Below are 26,672 nucleotides of genomic sequence, written 5' to 3'. Positions count from 1 at the left end.
AACCATAGGTAGAAGTCGGATTACGTTTCTCACAAGAAAACCGATGCCACAATCGATTGCTCAAATTAAGAAAATTAGCTTATATCTGTTAAAATAAATCAGAACGGCCTGCATTACTGGCTGGATTATGCCCATATTTTGGTGTGACGTAACTCCCTCTACATTTAATAACTACACTGGCATACAAAACTTAAAGACCAACGCTATTTAAAAAGGGTACAACCGCAAAATCTTTACTTAAGGTACTCTTTACTGATGAAAGTAGATTCAGTCTCAGCAGAGATTGTGGACGTCAGCTAATCTGGCGAGAGGTTGGCACACGGTATCACCCCGCAAACATCACTGAAAGGGATCGATATGGCGGTGGAGGTGTTCACGTCTGGGGAGGCGTTATCTTGGATGGACCTACACAACTCCAGATACTGGAAGGCGGTAATATAACCGGTGCCCGCTACTGTACTAAGATAATCCTTCTCCATGTGCGTCTGTTCCGAGGTGCCATTGGCCCCGAGTTCGTGTTTATGGATGATAACCTCACACCCCATCGCACTGCAACTGTTGATATGCTTTTGGAAAGTGAGGACATTGTTCGTATGGACTGACCTGCCCGTTCTATTGATCTAAATCCCATCGAACATATCTGGGACGCTCATGGGAGACGCCTAGCGGCACGTCCACACCCACCTGAAAATGGTCACCAGCTGAAGATGGCGCTGACAGAGGAATGGACGATGTTACCGCAAGAACTTTTCAACAACATTGTTCTAAATATGGACAGGCGATGCATCGACATTAGGGGTGGTCATACCTCCTACTGAGGACCACCTCTTCCCTTTGTTCTATCTTTGGAAGTGATGCATCTGTATCATGGCAGCCAGTGCTATGTTGCCATTTTTGAATAAAGTCCCTCTTTGTTTCCGTTGTTGTGTCGATGTTGTTTCCTTCATCATTTCTGTACCTCACGAGGTTCTTTTGGTATGCTTCCTCCATATCCAGGCCACTCCTATGAGAAGTTACAGATGAAAACCTGACTGCTCCTTAAATTTTGCACACCAGTGTATGACGTGATGAGAAACCATCATGGCGATTTTCGAAATCTACGCAGAAAAGTTGGTTGAAAACAGCATTCAAGTTCTTGGAGATAAAAATCGAATTGGCTAGTGTAATTTGACTGGAAGAACAGCAAGAGCGTCATTTTTTTTTTTATGTTAGAAAAACAAAAACATCCGTCAGTTTGTCTAGGCCCGCACGTGTCGATACTGCACATGCGCATTACCTCGCTACGTTTGGTACGTAAAGGGGTTTATTTTCTTATTTTCTTTTCTTTATTTATCTTTTTTGACATTTCTTGAAGTGTGCCGACGGGCAGTAAGGAAGGTACCTCGTTCGGTTCGCTCGTAGGAACGAATACAGTTGCGGCTGGTTGCTACTGGCAACGGAATATCACTGCACGCGCAAAAACATTAGTGCCCTATAAAAGAGGCTCAGTTCTTGTCGCCAATTTTACTGGCTACACAGGAGTGAAAGCCAAGGTAATTTGCACAGCAGAACACATTCTTTAAGTCAATAAGAACAATGTCCTGTTTAGAAAAAAAAAAAAAAAGGAATCTCTCTCTTTCTCAGAATTAAAATCTTACCTTTTAGGAGGGCAGTTTGTAATAGAAGAAGTTCTTTATAACGAAAAGAAACATTTAAGAGTGGTTTCTACTGGAAACGTAAAATATCTCTTCTACAAGGAAAGCAGTTCGGATTCGATTTTATCTATTGATGGAAAAAATAAATGGAATTTGTGTTTTTCAGTCAGAGAGAGAGATAGAGAGAAAGAGAGAGTTGTTCAGGCTTTGCACACTTTGGTAGAAAGTGCGTTCATCTGCACTAATATCGCTTTCTATTGCTCTGGTCTTTCGAAAAATTTTGTTAAAAGCAAAGCTGGGTTTCGCCATTTTTTCTTTTTTTTATTTATAAAAGTATCGTACTGCGCGCAGCTGTCAGAAGCGAGGAATTTCTTCTTCTCTCTCTCGGATATCTATTCCGAGCCGTTGAGGGAATTCTTGTTTCAAAAGCATGGCGTGTCTAATCCCTCTGTCGTGTTCGTCCATTGGAAATACTGTCAACGTGTTTGTTCGCAAGACGGAACTTGTGAGCAAAGCAAATCCTAAAAGAGATAACGCGTGGATCTGCTGTTCCTTCCAAAACTCTCACACACCTAACAGACTGCAAAGTGATTCCACATTTTCCTGAGTTTTAGATAAATGCGTCTTAAAATCAGAATCAGAAAAGTGTTCGCTTTTTGGAAGAACAATCGCTTTCGTTGTTTGTTATCAGTTAACTAAATACATAAATAATGAATTTTAATTTATTAATCTTGGGAAGATGCGTGGAATTTTTATTAATATCTCGAATTATATGTGGCACTGTTTATTCTGTGAATTCTAGAATATCCGCGAAATGAAATCTCGTACCATTTCAGTTTTTATTAAAATCCAGAAGGAAATAAATGAGATACATAGCAAAAAGTTGAGTGAATACGGGCAGCGAAGTGAAAAGAATTATTTTTATGTATTATCAAATTAAATGGTAATTAATCGGTAAAAATTAATTAGTTATTTACTTTTCACATCTATTAATCGTAGAAAATTGAAAAATCCAATTAACTTAAGGGGGAAAAAAGTCGAATTTGCTTGAAATGAAACTCGCTACGTGCATTACCGTTTTTCAGCTATCTTCAGAGGTTGAAACGCATTACGTACATTCTTTATTTATTTCTGAGGCAGAGATATAGGGTATTTGAAAACCCAATTAAAATGTAAGCTAAATATTATGCCGGAGCTCATATATTTCACCTGGATTCAATTATTGTTTTTTCTTTTAATCGACAGACTTCACCTTTCAGAACATCTAGGAGTTTCCTTGTTCCAGTAACAAAGAAATCTTTCTGTTGATGTCGACCACTTAGGGCTACATTTTAATACCTTCGTTTGACATCAATTTCTCGATTACAAAGTGTTCTTTTAGCTGCCTCAAAAGATAGAAATCACAAGGTGGGAACCAGTTCTATGAGGAGTATTGTTTGAATTCCAGAATTATGATTGAATTGTTAAGGATTATGATGTTAAATTAAATGCCTATTTCATTTACTTTCATTTGTCAGTCGGCCTTATGAATATACACTAGCCTGCGCAATTGCCAGGATGACTTCCCCAAACACTTAACCCATTGACTACATCACAAGATATAAGCCAAAGTTTACACAACAGTTGTTAGCGAGATACCCACAAATCCATCATCATATCAAAAAGAGAGCTAATCCATGCCGTCAATGACATCCCCTAACGTCATATACTGGATATGATGGGTATACTGGATGCACAATTTTTTCTAAAGAGCGTAATTGTTTACATTATAGATGCACTCCAAGAATCCCGGGTTTTTCATCCAGCAAAACAGAAAATGGACCACAGAACACACGCAATTTGCAGACAATATACACGGAGCAATATGGCCCTAGTCGCTGATGCTCCTAAAACCTACTACAATAACTAACCAGGAATCCTAAATGGTATCCTCACCACTCAAAGATTCCCAACAGCCTGGAACCAATATATAGTAGACCAATTTCCCAAATCACAAGGGGCGACCTGAGTTACACAATTCAGACAAATAATCAGAGCCTCATGTATCCTCAAAGTTAAGGAGAAGTGCCTTCTACCATCTTAACCAATCAGGTTCTACCAATTGATTCTCCATAATATGCATGGAAACGTAGCTCCACCATTAGCAACCACCAACACCATTCTGGAGGCTCTACAAGTTGGGCTGAGATAGCAATTTTTTACCTAGATATCCAGTCCTCATTCGACTGCATTTACGTCCATCCACTCCTTCAGTTGTGTGAGGAAGGATCAGATCAAAGGCAATATTCTATAATTCTTAAAGTTGCTTCTAACGACCAGAGTCCTTCACCTGACCGTGAATAAGAAATATTTCACAAGAAAAGTTAGTGTTGGTGTCCTTCAAGGCGCAGTTCTAGTCGGGCTCCTCCTTGCGGCTGCAATCCACCCATTCTTATGCCAGCAAACGGAATTTATTAAGTATGTAGAGTTCCCACGTGCTAAATTTAATGGGTCTATCATACACAATGCAAAAAATAAAATACATATACTGTATATATTTTTTAAAATCTACTTCAGTTGTGGTAATTGTTAATGGCTAACTTGTTATGCTTCTACTTTCCATTTTGGATCCACTTGGAGGCGATCCTCTTCAATTCAGTTTCGTCGATAGACCCATTCCGATTTCACTGGCCAAAGAACTGGAAATCTTTATTCAATATCAACGATGCAGGCTAATAGCGCAGAGAATGTTTTTGAGGCGCATATTAGGGCCTTTCATATCAATAGAAAAATATTTGTACGCTACAGGCTCTCTGGAAATTGCTTTTGACCAAATGCAGCACTTCATGGTGCAGTGCATCCATCTGCGAATGAGTTCTTTTAGCAGGATAATTCTGATTCCAGGAACAAGACGGTCAATTCAGCTTACTGCGGTGGGGTTCTCAGTCTACAGATCTCAATCTAATCGTGCATCTGTTGGACAAGATGGAACGAGCTCTTGTTGCGTAGTAGAGGCCGCACCTATCCAGCTTGTAACAACTGTGGGAAGCAGTTGAGTCAACTTGGGCACACTTTCGATACCTCATTAAGTTTTTGCCACGATAAATCCAGGCTTCCCTGAAGACTCGGGGAGGCGAAGAATGGGACTTACTCGCATTTAGGTAGATGTACCTAATAAAGTGGCAACTTAGTGTATTTTTTTAAACTACTTTATCGCAAAATGCTCCTAAAAATTCTCCGGCGTCCTGTACATGTTTATTCCATTAACTATCAATCGAAAAATAGTTTAAAAAGACTGCAGGGACGGTGCCTTGTTGCCTCTTTCATCTTAATTGCTTTTACAAAAGCAAACTAGCGAAATGTTTCCCTAAATGCTTTCGTATTCCATCTTCATAACAGAGACGCTTTTAATTGAGCTGCTAAGTCAACAGAGAAGACATCTCGAAGAGTGGGGTGGGGTGACATGTGCCAGCCATGGGAGGGGTTAGGAATAGCTACAGGGTAACGCAGGCAGCCACGTCTGGGATCCGCTAATAAAAAATAATTGATCTCAAGTAGCGCGAATCAGGGCAGCAAAAATTACGGTCAACCTCAACATGAACACGCAGTTACGAGGGGGGAGGGGACCCGGAGATGGCACGTGCATCGTAAAATTTACCGGGCTTTCCACGAAGGCAGAGCTACCTTTTTGAATCTAATTACTACAACCTGAGAGGTTGACGCGTTACAGAAACGCCGAGGGCAACTCGCTACCGAAATTACTTTCAAATTACTGCAGAAAGTAATGACTTTAAGAAAAAATCTTATTCTCAAAAAGCGTACAATGAAGACCATAAAAATACTGCAATCTCTGCAACATCTACTGCCTAGCAGGAGCACTAAATCATCTTTTCTGATTTGGCTTTTTTTGTACAGGGGCGAATTTTTATTACCGGTGGTGTAAATGAGGATCGGGGACAGAATTCCGATGACCGCGTTGCATGAGAGGACAAGTTAAGGAGGTTTCCCAAGCGGGTGATGAGTTGCTAGTTGACAAAGGGTGTTTACCTTTGTATAGCGGCATCCGTTGCTTTACATATCAACCTCATTGATGGCCTACAGATGGACTCTCTCTCTCGAGTTTTCTGTTTGAAACCCAAATGATGCGAAAATGCAAATCAAAGTTAACGGCGTAGGATGGCCTTAATATACTTTTATGGACGCTTCATTTACATAACGATCGAACAAGCGCAGCAAACAGAAATGTGAGAGCCACTAGGCTATCAGATCTTCAGTAAATATCCTGAAAGACGCTTACAAAGAGCAAAAATGTTACAAATGTATACTGCCGTTCCAAAAGTGTTTGACGTCAGTGTGTGGAGCTGAGTATCCACACTCAACTTGGGTACGGGTACATCAGTGACAGGCAAAACGAATCTCTTGAAGTGACTTCAGTCATGAGTCATTTCGAAATAACTACGCATCAGGTAGCGTAGCAGCAACAGTGGCTTGCGTTTAGAATCATTGGACAAACATAAAAAACCTGTAAGGTTTTTTATGTTTGTTCAATGATTCTAAAATAGGCTCGAACTTTTTTCCAATTGATTAAAAATTATCCAACCATTTCCCTGTACGTCGTCTAACTTTGTTATTGAATAATTAGTTTACCGTTCCACAGAAATATCTTTACAGTTGTTTCTACCAAAACGTTTTTAACCAACATCTTCCCATACATCTTATGAATTTGTTAACAAAATACAAAGAGAGCAGTTAAGAAAGTTGGTCTTTGAGTTGGAGATTATTGTATCACGAGTCCCTTTGTACTTTCCGATATTTCTTCCAGTTTGTAATTCATCACGGCTCAGTTAGTTGTGCAATTTGTGCCAGTATACCAAAGGTGATTATTTAATTTCTCGGACTGGTGCAAGATCTTATCTTAATTGTCATCATCTAAATCTTCTGTGGATTTCTCCTCGAAATACTCTCTCCTGAACTTTACACGCTTTCGTCACCCACGCATTAAACGCTTCTTGCAAGTCAGTTTTCGAAAAGACTGCGAATAGCTTCCGTTGTGGCTCTGCCAGCATCGTTGTGCCACACGCGAAACGCTTGCCTTTCAGAGCTTTCCACAGATGTGGAAGAAATGACAAGGGGATCGGTAATTAAAGGGGATGTGGCAGAACCTCGTCACCAATGGGCGTGATCACTGCCTGTACAATATTAGCCGTATGGGGCTTGGCATTGTCTTGAAGGAGAAATCACTTCACACCGAAATTTGTCACACCAGAATATGGCCATCCTACCAAGACACTCATTACCATACGCTTTTCATCTCTTTAACTGTTTCCGATGCATTTAAGCCTCGTGTGACAGAATAACGAATCACATATCGCTGTTCAATCTGTATGTCCAACATGATACTTGCTTCAAAACGATGGTCAGAGTCCACAGACAGCAATCTTCATATATTCCCGACTAAAACCAATTCTTTCCTCTCGAAGGCAAACTTAACATCAGAAGACCGCCCTTGATCAGAATCAATGGAACAACCATCAAGTTTTTAACAGAATTAAAGTACCTGGGAATTATCTTTGACACAACCTATTCATTCCAACCTCATCTGAAATACCTTAGAAAAAAGATACGAAATTGTGCAGTCCTGGTTGCCAGGGTCTCCCGTCGTGGGTGGGGCTCATCCGGAAGACCTTTATCTTTATTCTTCAAAGCAGCCTTCGCTCCGATAATATCATACGCCTCCGGAATTTGGTATACCAAAGCTGCCAATGATACCAACAAAAGGATACTTCAAGCCATCCATCGCCCCATGCTGCTCGTCAACTCCCGTGCCTGCTGCACGGTGAGCACTCACGCCCTCCAGATCCTGGCGGGTGCCTTGCCCCTCTACCTCGAAGTTGTCAGAACCGATCTCCTGTATCACCTCTCTAAGAGAAACCCGCAAATCTTTCTCAACTTTACAACTAATTCAGCAAATCTTGCAAAGCAGGAGAGGACACTGTATTCCTCCTCAGATTCTAGAAGATGAGATTCTTGATTCTTTGGATTATATCTGACCTTGGAAACGAGAATATAGCGGAGGTCCTCATACAGCTGGTAGTCATAGACAAGGTGCTGCCAGCTCTCAAGTCCCCTGAAGGTACATATTGGATCCTCTGCGATGTTGAATGAAGTGAGTTTGGCATTTATGGAGCCATGACCAGTAAGCAAAAACGTTGTGCACAGGCCCGGTGAGAACGCCCCAACCCAAACACTATGCTTTACCCGTACACTGCACCTATATATACATCTAGCACGTTGCACAAGACGTCAGCCCTTCCCACAGCAGTTTATTCTGTCAGATGTTTATTCTTTTTTTTATCAGTCTTATATAATACTTCTTTCAGCAAACAACTTTAACCATTATTATTTTTTTAAGTAAATGTTTTCTTACCAGACAGAGCAGCTGATCTTCTTGTCAGTACTTTTCTCCATGATCGTGCTTGGAAACAGCTCGGTGATAGCAGCTTTGATGTACTCGAAAAACCGGAAGTCCCGGATGAATTTTTTCATCATGCAGTTAGCTGTAGCAGGTAAGTAAAGTATCCCACTTTTTTTTTCAATAACTAAACCTCTCTGTCATGAATATCTTAGGTATGAACGCATCCCAGCGCGGTACGCAGAGTAAAAGAAAATTAATGCGAGATTAAAGAGAAAAATTGCGATTAGCTTCATCGATCGATAGAAATCCATTGGACTGAGATGCAACCAACTTTCCACGCTCGAAAGACTAAAGAAACGCCTACAAAGAAAATATACTAAGATACCGCGCGTATAAGAACTATTCCCATCTTATGAATAAGCAAACATATCAGAATTATTTTAACAATTCCTCAGAGGGTTCCTCTCGGTGATCATTTACTTCAAATATTCAGACTTACCACACAAAAACCGACAGTTGTGGACCATCTTCAATGAAGAATCGCTTAAGAAAATCCAGAAGTGCTTCGGCTTCAACAAAGAATACGCTGTTGGGAGTTGGGGTTTAGCTGATAAAAGCGTCGAGATCATAAAAGCAAAATATTAAAATGAAAGACTGGAGAGGACGGTTGCAAGGAAGAATTTTAATGCAAATATGTGGGCAGAAAGGCGCCATCTTGGAGTGAGGTAACTGCAAAGGTATCTATCGAACAAACGTAGCATCCACTAGCAGTAAGCCCAGCGTTTATATCTATTTCTTTACAATCTGCTTTTGTTGTAGACACAAGAAAGGCCCACCATTCTGATGAAAACGAAGGTCTAAATACCTGATGAGGTTTGCATGACAGTTGTGATAAATTGCCTGTTGCTAAAGGCGACCAAGAAGAGAAACACATGGATTAGGCAGCAAACTCAAGTAAAGGATATTCTTATCAAAACTAAAGAACTAAAATGGTCTTGGACAGGACGCATAGCGCGAAGATAAGATGACAGATGGACTAAGAAAATAACAGAATGGTACCCAAGAGGGGCTAGAAGAAAACCTGGAAGACAACGACGGAGATGGACAGATGAAATTCGTGAGTTCGTGAGTAGCAAATGGATGGCCATTGCACAAAACAGAAGGAACTGGAAAGTTGCTGGAGAGGCCTTCATCCTGCAATGGATTGAAAATGGCTAATGATGATGATGAAGGCGACCAAAGAAAGTGCAATTTTCCATATAACTCTAAAAACTCGCCAAATACTTCCTGCTCATTACGCTCTATAAAGTTGGGTTTTTAAATGAGATGATTTTTATTTAAAGGAAAAGTTTAGATTCTTTAAATGGAATAACAAGAATATTTTAATCCTTAATTTGATGATAAAATGGTTCTAATAACTTTTCTCAGAATTCATTTTAAAAAATATATTTAACACATCAGCTCTCTACCCCCTTATCCAATTCCTCCTTGAATTTCTTCAAGCTATCAACTTCCACAACGACAGATTGAAGGATACTCCAACAATTAACCATCCGCTGGTTGAAGTTAAACTTCCACACATCTATCCTGCAACTGTCCTTTCTGAATTTGAGTTTATATCCCCTCAAGTGTGTAGTTTGAGCAAGAGGAAGAACGTCAACAGCTTGGTCAATCCATTCAAAGCCTTATACAACTTAATGAGATCACCTCGCAGATGTTTTGTCTTCAGTGAGTGCAATTGGTAGAAATTAAGCCTTTCCAGGTAAGAGGACTCTTATGCCTCTCACTAATTTCATTGTGCTTCTCTGCACTCGTTCCAGTAGATCTACATCCTTCCTAAAATGAGGCCATCAGACCTGCAGGCTCCACCAGGCGAAATGAGGGGAAGGGAGATGAAAGTGTCAGCGCCAGGGTGCATTGACAAATCGCCTTTCAGTTATCTTGTTGGAAGTTAATCCATTCATACCGTGTCTGAGGGGGGCAACAGTCACTGTCCAGAGTAAGGTTCGTTCTGGTTGTATGAGTCAAGTTCAGATAGGTCAAGGTTTGGTCAGTCGACTCTGTGAGAATATTTCATATGGTCTTCATGTTTGGGTGTGTCACTTTTCGCCAGAGGGACCTTAGTTATGCGGGAAAGTTTTTCTCCTTTCAAAGAGTTCTTGTGCAAATCTTGTGAAGGCAAAAAATTCCCTTTCATCAGAAAGTATGTGGAGCTCTTGATTGAGCTGCAGGTATGGATCTTAGTCATCAGTTGGCACCTTAGAGCCAACCTGAAAGCTAGGACCACCTCATGTACATCGGTACATGAGGTTGTCCTAGCTTTCAGGTTGGCCACAGTGGCATAATGGATCATCTGTAATTCCAAGGATGTTGAGTTTATCGCTTATTAGGTTTGGCCCGGTGAACTATCTAGCGGCCGGCCTACGAAACAGTTTTAGAGTTGCACCCTCGAAATGTAAGAAAGATTGGCCTCCAAAGATCTACGAAATGTAAGAAAGAATGACTTCCAAAGACATCTACTAAACCGCATGACTGAAGAGATGTGGGGTTGCCGGATCTTTGCTCTGGAAACTAAACATGGGTTTCACCACTTCAAGCCTCCCAGTAAGCAAAGTGGTGCTATTACACCACTGCCAGGTAACAGAGAGATAACGGCAGATGGAAGTTTGTTCCAGCAGTCAACCACCCACCGGATAAAAGGCACATTTCCGGTGTAGAATCTCATCAGACTTGAGCTTGCTCAAACCATCCAAACCATCAGACAACTTGAGTAGTCGAGACCTGCTAATTTTCGTAAAATCGGACATCATTTTTATCATCATTTTTCCATAATGAGATCGCAGATCTCATTATGTATTTAAAATAAACTTTGTGGATTTTTTGAAAAGGGTATTTTTGGAAATTTTAAAGGAATATTAAATTTAAGAATATTATATATTTTATTTAAGGTAGAAAAATACCTGGGGTTGTCTTCAGGGACAGCTGCATCCGGGAGAGGTGTAAATCAGTAGGTGTTGAAATTGCAATTATATGGAAGGAGGACGAAGGAAAAAGTCCAGCTTTTTGTTCTAAATCCTTGCATGGGGAGTCATTGTTGGCATAAAGGGAGATGATGTCCTGAAGCCTGATGGGGCTTTTCGTTAATACCATCTTCGAAGGAGGGTGAATACGTGTCGAGGCCGTCTTTATAGCCCGGGCACGTTCCATTTCCGTATTTCAAAAGACACTAATCACATGACTAATGTCAGAAGCCATCTATCATGATGTAAGCTTACCATTCTTGGACTGTAGACTAATGGAAAGCTGTGCTTTGGCGTGACCAGTCACAATACATATTCTACCAGTCTGATAGTTGTGCCTGAGTGTGGCGGACTCCCAGAGAAAGATGCCTGCTACATTGTAACTTCATGACGAGGCAGCGTGATGGTGTATTTTTCATGGTACGGTCTATTTTTCATGCTTTGGCCTGGGACCATTTGTTGCTTTGGGAAAAATCGTAAATGCTGAGTTGGATCTGGACCTCCTGGACAATAGTTACATTGTAGCAGCACATCAGGGGAGGCTCATACCTGTATCAACAGGATACAGGTACTGTGTGTTTGCACTGTGAATGGTCAGTTTGAGGAATGAGGGTCGGCAAGTTGAACTATCTTGCCCAGTGCTCTGATCTCAATCAAATAGAGAATTTCTGAGATGATTAGGACGTTGGGTGCAAAAAAAGCTGGCGAAGGGAATATTCCATGGAAAACGCAATGTGCTTGTGAATACACAGATGTCCAGATATGAATCGTAGGACAATATGCATGGGGTTATGAGTAAAGTGAAGCAAGAGAGGAATAAAAAAGGATAGATGAGTGCTGTCGTACTTTCCCTCGAGTAACTTAATAATTCATGAGGTGGAAGTAAAGATGGAAGTCAAAGGTTAGAAAGGAAAATAAAAGTTTCGTGCGAATTGGAGGACCCTACCTATTATGGGCCCCATTAGTGAACATAAAATTTCCTTCACTGTAAAGACACAATCCTTTCAGAAGGTATTGGAATAGGAAAGGATTAGAGAACGGTGATACCATTTTAGTCTAAGGAAGCCTTAATTCTTAAAAGAGACGAACCCACCTCCCGAACCCTGCAATGGAAAGATTTCACCAAGATGTGGAAAAGATAACTTTCAAAAAAATCGGTACCCATAATGCCATATTCTCTTTTTATGTATTCCATCTGAATGTTATAAATTGGGAAATTTCTTTGGAGTCTCTTTGCCAAAATTGCAGTCTGGTTCCATTTCAAATTTATACTTCCGTACTTGCCCTAATAATTATCTCGGAACGAAAGAATCGAGAGAACGTAATCGTGAATAAAAGTAAAGTGAAGGATCAATAGAAGAACCGCGCAATCATCATTAAAATACAAAACAGGTGATCCTAACGGCTTCCTAGTAACATTAGCATTGCACAATCGCGTTTAAATGAGAAAATCGGTAACAGCAACTTCCTTCAAATGATTTCCTCGTTCAGTTAGAAGAAAAAAGTCGTGGAGGGGCTTCCGAAATAAATTAACGGGAGAAAAAAATGGGAGGGAGATTATTGGAGTGAATAGCCACGAGCGTAATAACAGTCTCCGAACATTTATGCAAACATATGAAGTGTTGTAAGCAATTAAGTCTGTGAAGAGCGGACATTAAAAGTCTGCTTTGTATTGAATTTTATGCCATCATTAATTACGCGCGCTCTACTTTCAGATCTTTCCGTTGGACTTATAAGTGTGCTCACAGACATTATCTGGAGATCTACTGTGGCTTTTTATGGAGGAAACATAGTTTGCAAAATGGTTAAATACTTCCAGGTGAGTACCGCACTGTTAATCAGCATGTTTTTAACGAATCGATTCTTTTTCTGGTTGGAATATACGCAGCACAGAGAAGTTAAAGGAAATCCCGACATTCCATAGTTTCTTTCAATAATGTACTAAGAAAAAAAAAACAAGATGTTAGTATTAGTAGTGGCAATGCAGCATCAGCCAAAAACAAATCTCGGATCATTTCTCCATCCCACCAATAGTTTTTTCCAGTTCTTCCTTGAATTTATTCGCTGAACAACAAATGGAAGTATGTTCCAGCAATGGACCACCCCTCCCCGGCTGAAGGCAAAATTTTCGCGCATCTTTCCTGAAAACCATCCTTCCTCACTTTGAATTTATGCTCTATCATGTGTGCAGTTTGAGTAACAGGAAAGATCCCATCAGCATTGAGCTTCGTCAATCCCTTAAACATCTCAATCAACTCTCCACGCAGTTCCATGTCCTCCAAGTTGATACAATTTGCAGAACGGAATTCTTTCTTGGTAAACGCACCCTTTCAAACCTTCACCAATTTCGTTTCCATTATCTGAAATCGTTTCAACAGTTCTACATCTTTCCTGAAAAGAGGCATCCAGACTTGTATGCAGTACTCACGATGTGGCCTAACCATTTCCTTATAGAACGGGCTAATCAACCTTCTTATCCCTATGGGCAGAACTCCTGTATATCATTGACAAAACCCAATGAGCTATCCCAGCTGCTTGTCTGCACTGTTCCAACAAGCTCATGTCTAACTACCCAATTACCCCAAGTCTTTTTTATTCTCCACTACCCGAGTGTGGTGCCACGCATTTGGTACCTTATTTTGGGATTGCTGCTACCCATATACAGTACCTTGCATTTGCCAATGTTGAACTTCAATTGCCAATTCTCATCCCATCTGCCTAATTTTTGTAGATCTCATTACAGTAGCACACCCTGATTATTGTCTTAACCACTCTGCCAACTTTTTGGTATCATCTGTAGACTGAGACATTAAGCCTGATGTACCTTCATCAATATCATTAATAAACACAGAAAATAACAATGGACCCACCACTGAAACCTGGAGGACTCGGCTAATAGCATTAGTCCACCAGTGCCCACTGATAACCACTCTATCTTCTTCCACTTAACCATCCCTTCATCCATAGCGGTAACTTACCCTTAATGCCACATTGCACCAGTTTGTACAGCAGTCTTTTATGTGCAACAGTATCAAAATTATCAAAATTATTTTTTGCATCCGGTTCCTGTGTTACCTCCTTTGATGCCTCTCTCAATATAATTGGATCCCATTCACCCCAGATGCCTTTATTGCATTTAGCTTCAACAATTGCCAATGTTGAACTTCAATTGCCAATTCTCATCCCATCTGCCTAATTTTTGTAGATCTCATTACAGTAGCACACCCTGATTATTGTCTTAACCACTCTGCCAACTTTTTGGTATCATCTGTAGACTGAGACATTAAGCCTGATGTACCTTCATCAATATCATTAATAAACACAGAAAATAACAATGGACCCACCACTGAAACCTGGAGGACTCGGCTAATAGCATTAGTCCACCAGTGCCCACTGATAACCACTCTATCTTCTTCCACTTAACCATCCCTTCATCCATAGCGGTAACTTACCCTTAATGCCACATTGCACCAGTTTGTACAGCAGTCTTTTATGTGCAACAGTATCAAAATTATCAAAATTATTTTTTGCATCCGGTTCCTGTGTTACCTCCTTTGATGCCTCTCTCAATATAATTGGATCCCATTCACCCCAGATGCCTTTATTGCATTTAGCTTCAACAATTGCTCTTCCACTTTCCTTTTGATCACCACAAAATCACTTAGCTTCCTGTTATAATTAGATAAACTTCTGGCATCCTCATCCCTAAAATGTTCTTAATGTCATAAATACCGTTAGCACACTTAACAATAAGATCTCAACGTCCAGATGGACCTACAAGATAGTAAGATTCAGTTTTCTAATATTTTGGGTGGGGGATACAAAAAATTCCCGAACTGTAAGGCTCAAGATAGAAACATGGAAAGATACTTTTCTACCGAATAATATTTTTATGAAAATAATACCGTTGTAGAAAATTTAGCTTAGAATAAGGAAAAACTCCTTAACCGACAATGTTTCTTTCTCCACACCCTGCGTAATAGATTTTATTGATCATCCAAGTACCGAGACAGACAGTTGTAACGGCGTGGCCAATCTCTAATTAAAAAGTACTTTATCACGGCAAGGCGACTCCTTGAGACAGGCAAATTAGCTGCTTCCGGGTACTCCCCGTGTAAAAAGAGCACCCACAGACGTCCGTCTGGCAAGCATTACGATTTCTTAATGGGATGAATGAAGAATACGTTTCTTGCCTTTGCAAAAATAGATCGCATCGGACGTATAAATGCTATAATTGGACTTCATTTTCTTCTCACTTTGCTGTTCAAGTATCATCGGTGATATCATTTACCACTCTAGTGGTAATTTCAGTCCTCATTTAAAACTGTAATTAAAGGTTACAGGTGTGAAGCACTCCACGATTGATCTAAAACTATAATTTGATTTTTATGATTATCTCTTAAATTATTATACAAATGATTAGAGATGAATTCTTTTGAAAAGGCCATTGAACTTTTGAAAAGGATCTCTGACTCTTCTCATACACTGCTGTGCAAAACTTAAGGACCAACATTATTTTTAAAGGTTACAACCACAAAATCTTTACTTATTTTAAGGTACTCATTACTGATGAGAGTAGATTCAGTCTCAGCAGCGATTCTGGACGTCAGCTAATCTGGCTAGAGGTTGGCACACGGTATCACCTCGCAAACATCACTGAAAGGGATCGATATGGCGGTCGAGGTGTTCTCGTCTGGTGAGGTGTTATCTCGGATGGACGTACACAACTCCAGATACTGGACGGTACTGTACTGAGGTAATCCTTCCCCATGTGCGTCTGTTCCGAGGTGCCATTGGCCCCGAGTTCGTGTTTATGGATGATAATGCCACACCCCATCGCACTTCAGCTCTTGATATACTTTTGGAAAGTGAGGACATTGTTCGTATGGACTGGCCTGTCCATTCCCTTGGAACTAAATCCCATCGAACATATATGGGACGCTCTGCACGTCCACATCCACCAGAAAATGTTCACCAGCTGAAGATGGCCCTGACAGAGCAATGGACGATGTTACCGCAAGAACTTATCAACAACATTGTTCTAAGTATGGACAGGCGGTGCAAAGCCTGCATCGACATTGGGGTGGCCATATCTCCAACTGAGGACCACCCTTTGTTCCATCTTTGGCAGTGATGCGTCTGCATCATGGCAGCCAGTGCTATGTTGCTATTTTTGAATAAAGTCCCTCTGTACCGTTTTGTTTCCTTCATCATTTCTGTACTTCACGAGGTTCCTTTGGTATGCTTTTCCCATTTCCAGGCCACTCCTATGAGAAGCTACAGGTGAAAACCTGACTAGTCCTTAAATTTTGCACACTAGTGTATAATAGTAGTGAAAGTGAATGACGCTTTTTTGGTATCTTTTTCAGGTTTTAGTGACATATTCTTCTACTTACGTGTTAGTAGCACTGAGCATAGACAGATACGATGCCATCACCCACCCTATGAACTTCAGCAGCAGTTGTAAGCATATTTTTTATTTATAATTAATCCCATTCAGTGTAAATAAAAATGATTTTCTCGATCATTTTGAACGATTGGAAAAATCATGACCTTGTTAAGATAATTTGAACCCTTTCTTGGTAATACTTTAATGTGAATCAGATGTCGTTTAGACTTTTAAAAGATTTCCTCGTTAATTTAGGGATAAGAGCGAGAATACTTATTATCTCAGCTTGGGGTCTGAGTGCTCTGTTTTCTGTGCCGGCCATATTTCTTAATGAGGATCGCATGATGTGGGGCAGACCGCAATGCTGGATTGAGCTGCAACAGTGGGAATGGCAGATCTACATCACCATCGTAGCGGTGTCTTTGTTTATTCTACCAGCGCTCATCATCTCAGCCTGCTACAGCGTCATAGTTTACACAATTTGGGCGAAAAGCAAGTTGATGGCTTATCCCAAACTCATTAAGGCCTCGAATGTTAATAAAAGTAGGTAGTCAGTCCACTTACTTTCTTTGTAGTTAAATTCTCGCTGTGTGTGTGTGTATGGTGCGTGCACGCGCACTTATTTTACTATGATGCGCGATTGTTTGACTTAACTCGTATTATATTAAGTGAGATTACGTTAAATGGTGTAATCCTTCTAATCCTTTCTCAAATACTTTCATTATAAACCATGGCTGCAAATATTTAAACTACTTAGCCACTTTATTAGGGTCCATGACCTTTGCGTTGGAGTGTATTTAAGCACCTTTAGAGTCAAGTCTATGGTGCCTTTAGAGGGTATACCGGGTGTAAGGCATCCGAGTTCCGGACTGAAAAAAGGCCCCAAATTCCAACAAATGGGTAACCTTACCTCTTTGCTGTCCCTTTCTCCAAAATCCGATTAATCTCTCAATCGGGCTCCCTGAACCCTAGAACTGGTCCTATCCGATGGAATTCAAACCCATACCTCTCCAAATGAGTATCAAATATACTATACTGTCATGAAGGTGGTTTGAGGAGCAAAATGGGACATTGCAATTCGGCCCTGTCCAGCACAATTCGCTGGTGTCAATCCACTGCATGAAATAGAAGACGCCTTCGTTATCACATCCCTCCATCCACATCTCTCCAACAGTTTTAAGATCACGCACTGCTGGAACTTACAGTGCGTGATACTGCATGAACTTTAGTTCTAATAAAGTGGCTAGCCAGTGTAGCTCAATAGCTGTGACTAATTTTTAAAAGATATTGTTATTTATTAAAGATTCTTTTTTATCATAGATATTTATTAATGCTATTATTGCTAGAAACGTTTTGAAATCAACATAAAAGACATCCTAAAAGTAACAATGTTTTTGGCCCATATTGGTAATGAATTATAGCAATTGTGTTAATTCTTAATTTAATTTGTAACTCAAAAGTTGTATCATATATACTTCAGTCTGGTTAGATCGGGGTTGAATTCTTCTGTAGGACTTGCATAGTAGCATAAAGATCACTTCTAAATTTTAAGAGTGGTCATTATAGAAATCCATATTGAAATTCCACGGAAAGCCATCTGTATCACGTGTTAATGCTGAAGTGAGAGTATAAATAGATATAGGCTATTCCCAACTTCTGTCCAAATAATAAAAATCCATTACGGGAAGCTGTTGATCGCAGGAAAATACGATCTTCACAATAACACTCTACAAGTAACGTAATCTTTATGGAATCAAGAAGTTATAAGCAACTCCAGACGCTCGTTCAGTCTGCTGGACATGTTTGAGTATGAACGATGCCTGGAGAACGCTTACCATCGGAATATAATGTCCCAAGTGAGAATGTGGGAAGAGGAGGTATCAGCGTCGTATGGACAGGGTTCGGTGATCCCAGTGCAAGGAACCACAATTGCTCCTTCGTAAATTTATGTTCTGGACAATTCCCTATGCCCTACATAGTGGAAATTTTATGGAGGTGGCCCTTAAATCTTCAAACACGACAATGCTTTGTGTCCCAAAGAAAGTGTTGTGAATAACACGAGGAAAATAACATCGGTCTCAACATCAGTAGCAACCTAGGACTCGATCCAATGAATAGCTTTTGGAAATTAGCACAAAATTAGCAAGTACAACTGCAGTGGATGTTGATAACCTTACACTTTTGATAATCACCTAGTTGTGGGCAACTGGGTAATCATCAAACCTCTTAAGTAGTCGGAATGATAAAGACGATAATGCTGCCCCAGTTTCGCTTTTCATGTACTTTCTTAAGAATTCTCGCATCACAGTTGTATTTGGTTGGGCAAAGATAACGCGATAACATAGAAAACATAACTAAATTATGGCAACTAGAATTAGTATAGAACGGTTAAATGATGTAAAGAAGTGTACATATTTTCTGCATTTGCCAAAAAAAAAAAAAAGAAAAAAAACAAAGACAATCATTCATACTGTCCTCATCGTCGAAAAATGACTATCCGATTTCCGTTAAAAATAAACCAAAATCTTGGCAAGTACTTTATTCTAATAATCTACAACACGCTTCCAAAAGTTAAAACCTTATGAGATCCAACCAAATTTTTCTCTTTAGATTTTATATGTGTGCTCTCTGGTTCTCGTCCAATGAGAAAATACCTCTTTCCTTCATTTTCCTAATCAATACACAGTGCCTCAATCAGGCCTCTCAAGTAAGATGTCTTGTTGCCAAGCTTTTTGATCCGTACCTTCAAAGCCTTTCTTCATATGTGGACATGTGTTTTTGTAAATGGCGGTTCCTTGAACTCACTTCATCTCCACCTCGTATCTCTGTGAAGAACAGTATCACTATAAATGGGCCAGTTATGTGAATGACGTAGGTTTGCGTGTATTGTGTCTGGCCACTTGGCTACCCAGGAGCATCAGTCACTTGGACAGATGATTCTGGGTACTCGTCCACACCACTGGACGGTGGGCCAGTCCCAATAGTGCTCGTGCTGTCTCAATTCGAGACTCTGACCCACCTGATGTTGCCAAAAGGTGGGCCAGATTCCTCTGGGGGCCCCACTCCAGAAGAGAAAAAGAGAGAGAGAGATTCCTGTGGCATATTAAAAAAAATTGGACATCGATTAATCCCCGTCACCAATCTGGGCGCCCTTTTTTTGAACCCTCTCTACACGCTTTATATCCTGCTTTAGGTATGGCCGCCAGATCTGAACACAATATTTTCACCATTGGCTTACATAAATAGACAACGACCCTTTTCCCCAACTTTAGAAGGTCCTGTATCTCATAGACAAGGAATCACGTAACTTCCAAGCTGCGTCTTTGCACTCTTTGGTAAATTTCATGCTTGACTGAATCGTAACCCCTGTCTTTTTCGTCTAAGTCTTCTCCTAGAACGCTCCGTGGGTAGCACAACTGGTAGAATTGCCGTCCTCCCCACACCGGGTGGAAAAGACCTGAGTTCGATCCCGTCGATGAGATGATAAATTTTTATGGTATGGGCCTTTTTCACAACGTGTCTAAGTTTTTTGGTCTCAGGCGAGCGGAGCATGGTTTCCCCTCCAGAAATTTGGGTTTTTCGTCCAGCAAACAGAAAATCGACCACAGAATACACGCAATTTACAGACAGTATACACGGAGCAATATGGCCTTAGTTGCTGATGCTTTTAAAATTCTACTACTACTGCTACTATTACTCTTCTAGAATGGCCTGGTTCTGGTCGTTAACTATTCTTCTACTTTCAAATCATCAACAAATTTGGACAGTTTCTCGCTGTACTTGTCAATGTTATTAAGGAAGATTAGAAACAGAAGGGTCCCAGCGTTCTATAGCCCTTGTGGATAGCACGCTTGGTATAATCACCGTCTTCTTCACATTGGGTGGACACTGTTGAGTTCTAATCCCATCAATAACGCCAAGAATTTTTATAGGTCTTTTCTCAACGTGTCAGACGAGCGTAGCATGGTTTTTTCTCCCGGAAACTGGTGTTTCGTCCAGTAAACAACATATCGACCACAGAACACACGCAATGTACAGACATATTACACAGGGTGTAATATGGCCTAGGTTCTGATGCGCCTAAAATCCTACTACAACCAACCAACCTTGAAGAATGTCTTATTTATGACTTATGGAAATCCTGTCTGCGCGGGTAGCACATTGGTATCGTCATTGTCAAGCAAAAACAGGCAAATCCACCAGAGAACACATCCAATTTACAGACACACACTTCTGGCATTCTCAAAATTCTGTTTTTTTCCTTCACTAAAGTACTAATGGCACAATTGAGGGAAACTGCCCGTGGCGCCTTACCCTCAACGCTATGACTATTCTCTGTATTTTAGCCAACCAAGATCTTAGTAGTAACCTTAATTTGACCTTACTAGTCATCTTAATTTGCTGCAATATAACAAGCTTTCATAGGGTTCGAAAGGTTTAGTAAAATCGAGATATGTCGAAGTTATTTCTTGCATCCAACTGTTTCATGATTTCATTAACCACAATAGCGAGGCAAGACTTCCCCCTCATGAACTCATCCTGCGATCCATTGGAGTATTACTCTTAAAATAGCCTTTCTCTGTGATCTAGTTCTTCAGTGATGAATTTTTAATTTTTGCCAAATATTTGGAACACCTTTTATAATAAATATCTTCATCAGTGTTTAAGATCCATCGTTTAAGCAGTCTGGTTTATTTTGCAACAAGAACTTGGGAAACATCTGACAAAATTCTCTAGATAAGTAGTTCACATAAGCATTCTTCCCGATAACATTGAAGAATTTTTTCTATTCTTGAAGTTAACGGTGAATAATGACATAAATTTAAATGGTTCCATCAAAGATGTTAACAATTGTTACATAATAAACATTTTATTCTGTAAGCAAGTTCTGTAAACTATTAAATTTCATTTCAGGTGCCAATAACAAATCCAAAGCTGAAGGTGAAAAGGATGTTGATAAAAAACGTTCCAGTTCCAGAGGAATTATTCCAAAAGCCAAGATTAAAACTGTGAAGATGACATTTGTTATTGTATTCGGTAAGACATAAACTTGTTCAGTAGAAGTGGGATGTTCGTGTCTGTAGTTATTTGGAGTTCATTTGATCTCCGAAGTTACTTCGAGATTCTTCCCTAATAACAGAAATTAAAGGGCTCCTTTTCCCTTAACCCTCCTGAACACGTTATACTTCGATCAAAGAAATTCTGTCTTTATGAAATAAATTTCTTCATTTAGCTATGGTAGACTACAGTAAGAAAAAATTCCTCCCATAAATCTTTGCGGAGTTCCTCAAGTCGAGAGTTTATCCCCAAGGCTCTTTTCTCATATGTGTCTGGCTATTAAGTACCAAAGATGAGGCATCAGTATATTGTGTTTGTAAATTGATGTATACATGAAAAACCAGAGCTTCTGGAGATAAAACACTACAAGCTTAGTTGAAGCCGACTAACTCAGCCACGTTGTGAAAAATGCCCATAAAAATTCCTCGTGAGATTCAAACCCAGGTATTTTCCACTCGAAAAGAGTTCATTATATCCACTGTAATCCCTGCCGGGGTTTTGATCATATATGTGCTCCCATATGTGCGGCCGAATTGCAGATACAAGAACATTTTGTTCCTTCTAGCGATATTTTTCCAGCAGGACCTTATATTTCTTGACCAAATCATCAGCTCGTTATGTTTTCAATCATTAGTACTGCACGGCTTTTACTACCCTTAAGCCCTCGTGGGTAGCACAGTTGGTAGAATCGCCGTCAATGAAGTCAGGAATTTTTATAGGCTTTTTCCACAACGTGGCCGAGTTAGTCGGTCTGAGGCGTGCGTAGTGTACACTTTTCTCACAGAAATTGGAGTTTTTCGTTTAGCAAACAGAAAATCGACTACAGAACACACAGTTTACAGAAGCAATCGGTCTTTACTACAGAATATGATTCCAGTTTACTTTACAATTGAATCCCCCAGAAAAACTACCTCTTGTCGAACTAGAACATTCTGAAAAACGCTGTCCTGGGGCTAGCCCGAGTCTAACCGACTCTAGGACTGGGTCTTTGAAACCTCAGTTGGATTTTTCTGAAGATCAGCAACTCGTATTCTCGGAGACTCAATCTAACTTAATAGTACAACGAGTTGCAATTTAAGGTCTTTGTACTCTCTAGCAAATAGAAAAGAATCGCTATCAGCGAGAGCAAGTTCTGCATATATGGTAAAGCAAAGAAATAGGATGTAACTCACTGTTGGATCGTCAGTGCAAATGTACCAGCAGGCATGATGCCCTGTGATATATGCTGCATACTTTTTTCCAAAGTGACTAACTGCTTTACGCTCTTTATTAAACATATTTTTCTTCTCAGATGGAATCAACAATACTCTTTATTGACTCAAAGAAAGAAAAATAAGCATAAAGAAAAAGGACCATACTGCTCTCTATCGTAAAATGCAAACAACGAGTCTGTTGCCGAAGATAACTCTGGTTAGAGAAAGAGGAAGTCACAAAAAAAAATGAAGTAATAGATGTTGCCATGAATAAAATACGCCAAAAGCACTGGAAGAGTCATTGAATGAATTTCTTAATACATAACGTGTGCTAAGAAATTCATTCAATGATCCAGAAAGACTGCTTTCTTTCTTATTGAAACCCCGAAACGAACCCGTAGCTCTCCAACGTCTTCCAATAAAAGAAGAACGTCCTTTGCACATTATCAATACACAAAGGTACTGCTATTGAGTAGCATCCGAACCCGGGATTTCTGCTAATCCCTTAAATATCAGGCAACTAGATCCATTGACCTTCGTGGCCATGGCAACTATCACCAAACACACATGCTATCGTCGACCGGATCATCGCGAATTGTGCTGAAACCTCTCCAGAGAGCGCATTACGTAATTGGCTAATAGATTTTTTTCGCTCAGATGGTGCCTCCTCAGAGCCGATTCTCGATTAGAAAGAAATCTTTTCAAGCCATTGACTGAGAGAAACCTCAAATTACTAGTAAGCCAAGCGTTTATAGACACCACGTGTAGGAAGAATGAGCCCAAATCCGTTGATGCAACTTTTCAACCATGCTCTTAATTAATAGATAACGCTAGAACACTTCATTGATATATCAATAATACTACAGAACAGTGGACTGATAAATAAATCAAGTGTGCGTGATAGCTTATTGTTCTTAAGAGATGAACTAATCATTGTGCATTTTATAAATGAATTTATCCCTAATCTTTGTGTTGTTAGAGGTGCTTTGACAAATCACATTTAACTGATAAAGCGCCTTGCTGCGTTCAAATTTGAAAACACAACCGCTCTACCCTACTTGGTAATTGGCAATATTGAGTACACTGAAATAATTTATCACTAATAAATCTTCCGCTTCACTAAAATTAATTCTCCGTGTGTTCTTCTAGTTTTCATCCTCTGTTGGAGTCCATACTTCATCCACGACCTGTTGCAAGTGTATGGCCATATCCCTGAAAGCCAGAGCACCCTAGCCATTTCCTCTTTCATCCAGAGTCTGGCACCCCTGAACAGTGCTGCCAATCCGATAATTTACTGCCTCTTTTCAACCCGCATTTGCAGAAATTTAAGGTAGGTTCCATCATTTTTATTTGAATAGAAAAGTGAGATGTATACATTACTTATAGGATGAATTCTTATTGATAGCAAAGGCTTAATAATAAATTGTTTGGGTTATCTCATTTTATAGAATGAGTCAAAATTTGTGTAACTCAAAGTGAAACTGGACTTTTATTGCTGTCGCCCAAGAAATCGCTGAGGAGTCTTTGCATCGCAAACGGCTATATCTTATTCAAGGGCACAAGAAAGGGCTGTTAAAAAGTTAGGTCTCCATTCTTGCCGTACCAGGGGTGGTCAATAAGTATTCATATTCACCTAGAAATATTTCCTTTGTTTCCTTTGTTTGCTCAACTGTTTTGTTTGTGATGTACCCAGCATTCATCCATTTGTTACAGTTCGGTCAAAAAATTAATCAACAAAAACTTATTGTGCGGAACACTGTTTTCTATGGTGCATTTGGGGAGATGTCAACAGTCATCGAGGGCCCATCGAGCGATCACCTTAGACACGTGTATTATGGTGTAAAAAGATCCATGGCTAACATTCACTTCATTTAGTCTATAAAATGTGCAGTTACTCCTCCGTCTTCAAGGACAAGCTGTTCTACTTTAGCCACAATGGCAGTGTCCATAGCTGAGATGGGTCTTCCTTTTATTGGATCGTAGTACACATACTCTTTCGCCCAAACCAGAAATGACTTTTCTAATTTATTGCAGTTTCATATGATGGCCAATCCTCCCTATACCTAGCTTTCATCTCCCTATAAATTTGTTTTGTTTCTTTTCCTTGCAGATGAAGAAATTTTATGAGGGATTAGACCTCAGTTTTCTCCAGAATACCACCTCTTACTAAATATACATAATATCAAATCCTTAATTCAGATATGTCTAGGCGAAGGTAAATACTTATTGACTGCCCTTCGCGTGCATGAGTTACGTCCCGAGTGACGTAACCACTCAAGAGGAAGCCTGATTCTACCTGAGTGGTTACATCAATAGTCAAAATATATATAGTAATGAAAAACCTTCAGTTTTTTAATCAATGAAATGCCCTCACAGCCTAAAAATGTGTTTAGTTTAAACTTGCAGCAGATTCACAGCTGGTGGTAGATTTTTAAATGTTATTGAGTAATTCGTGTCTGCCAGATAACTTTAATTTCAATATTTTAATTAATTGCCGACCTTGCTGTACTTAAAGAAGAATAACATCGATGCATGTGGCATCGGCTGATTGGTTTCAAAAGACGAGATTGCTTACGTTGTGAATTTGGACGGAAATAATGATGTGGGCAAACAACTCAGAAGTCGTGCAGGTACTTCGAAAGACTAAATAAACATTAAAAGAAACAGATGTAGCGTTCGCACGACAAACACACGCACAGCCAATCCAATCTTGGCGTTACCACTAATTATTCTGATTTCTTCCCGCAGGAGAATCCCGCTGTTCGACTGGATCGCCACCCACTTGTGCGTCTGCTGTCCATCCCTGCAGGGACCCCTCCAGGAGAACACTTTGACTCGCCTTTCGGAGTCCACTACTATGACTGACACGCAAACCCGATCTTCGTCTCGTGCGTCTCCGCTCCATCACATTCCGCTCTCCACTCGGAGCCCGAGTTCCTACGTTAAGAAACACATCGTGGACAAAGAAACTCTCAAGAACGGAACGCTGAACGTGAGCATGAACTCGCACGTTTAATTGACGGTCAAAGGTTAAAGAGTGTGCGTCAGAGTTGTAACGAAACGTAGGAAAAAGATGTATTGCTATTTGTACAAACCTGGTGTTTAGTCCTGTATATTAAAGGGGAAAAAAAGATATTCGAAACCAGTTTGTCTGTTGGCCACGTGATTTTCTTCTCCGCCTACACGAACTAGATACATTTCATGCATTTCAACTACATCCTTCTTGGTATTGTACAAAGAAAGACAAAATCGCGATGAGAATCTTATCTTGCTCGTCTCTTTGGTTTATAATCGATTCACTGTTTGGAGTTCGCGCGAACCTCTGCATCTCTTTGCGTCTGAGAAAGCCAACGTTGCCATGACAGCAGGGACGATGATCCTGAGTTGGAATGTATTACGAGCTGTGGAATTTGTGGGCGCAATCGGAGAAATGTGGCACGTGCTCCATTTCTCCCCTTCATACTCAGGTCAGGTAATGCTGAGACCAATCTCTTCAGAACATTCAGAGTTATAATTACGAAGGGGGTTTGAAAAGTTCTTGACCCGAGTATGAAGAGTTTAATTGAGGAGACTGGTGACATGTAACTTTTCAACATAATCCCCCTTTGGTGTCAAGACATCTTTCCCACCGACGCTGCTATAACTTGATTCCAGTTGCGAATAAAGTTTTCTCTTGAGCCTCCTCCAGGAATTCATCTACTGCAGCAATTGCGTCACTGTTGGTGGGAAAATGGATGCCAACCGTGGATGCCAATATGTGAAAGTTCGACGGTGCTAGATCTGATAAATATGGGAATGTTCTAAGATTTAAAAGTCGCATTCGTGCAGTGCAGCCATGGTAATAACAGACTTCTGAGCAGGCGCGCTGTCCTGGAGGAACGAGACCCCTTTGCTGAGTTTTTCTTTATTCTTTGATGTTTTCACGCAAATGCCTGACAAGGTCTACCTACGTAATAAGGTCAGCTTGTGGTAGGTTTTTTCAAG

The 26,672-nt window shown here is 40.2% G+C and overlaps 1 protein-coding gene across 1 annotated transcript in view; it reads left to right on the top strand.

The window, feature by feature from the left end:
• LOC150075778 (cardioacceleratory peptide receptor-like) overlaps positions 1-25,805 on the top strand; it is a 56,744-nt gene extending 30,939 nt beyond the window's left edge. Inside the window, exons 2-8 of the mRNA XM_090387136.1 lie at positions 8,044-8,179; positions 12,764-12,867; positions 16,418-16,511; positions 16,693-16,980; positions 21,352-21,474; positions 23,838-24,018; positions 25,437-25,805. Of these exons, the coding sequence (XP_090243262.1) occupies positions 8,044-8,179; positions 12,764-12,867; positions 16,418-16,511; positions 16,693-16,980; positions 21,352-21,474; positions 23,838-24,018; positions 25,437-25,704 (1,194 nt within the window). The 3' untranslated portion in view covers positions 25,705-25,805. The remainder of the gene's footprint in view (positions 1-8,043; positions 8,180-12,763; positions 12,868-16,417; positions 16,512-16,692; positions 16,981-21,351; positions 21,475-23,837; positions 24,019-25,436) is intronic.
• The last annotated feature ends 867 nt before the right edge of the window (positions 25,806-26,672 follow it).

This window comes from Mastigoproctus giganteus, chromosome 13, assembly GCF_048544385.1.
Source record: "Mastigoproctus giganteus isolate SK-2022 chromosome 13, ASM4854438v1, whole genome shotgun sequence".
Classification (NCBI taxonomy): Eukaryota; Metazoa; Arthropoda; class Arachnida; order Uropygi; family Thelyphonidae; genus Mastigoproctus; species Mastigoproctus giganteus.
Note: the sequence above shows the minus strand (reverse complement) of the source record. Positions and strands in the feature narration are given on the sequence as shown.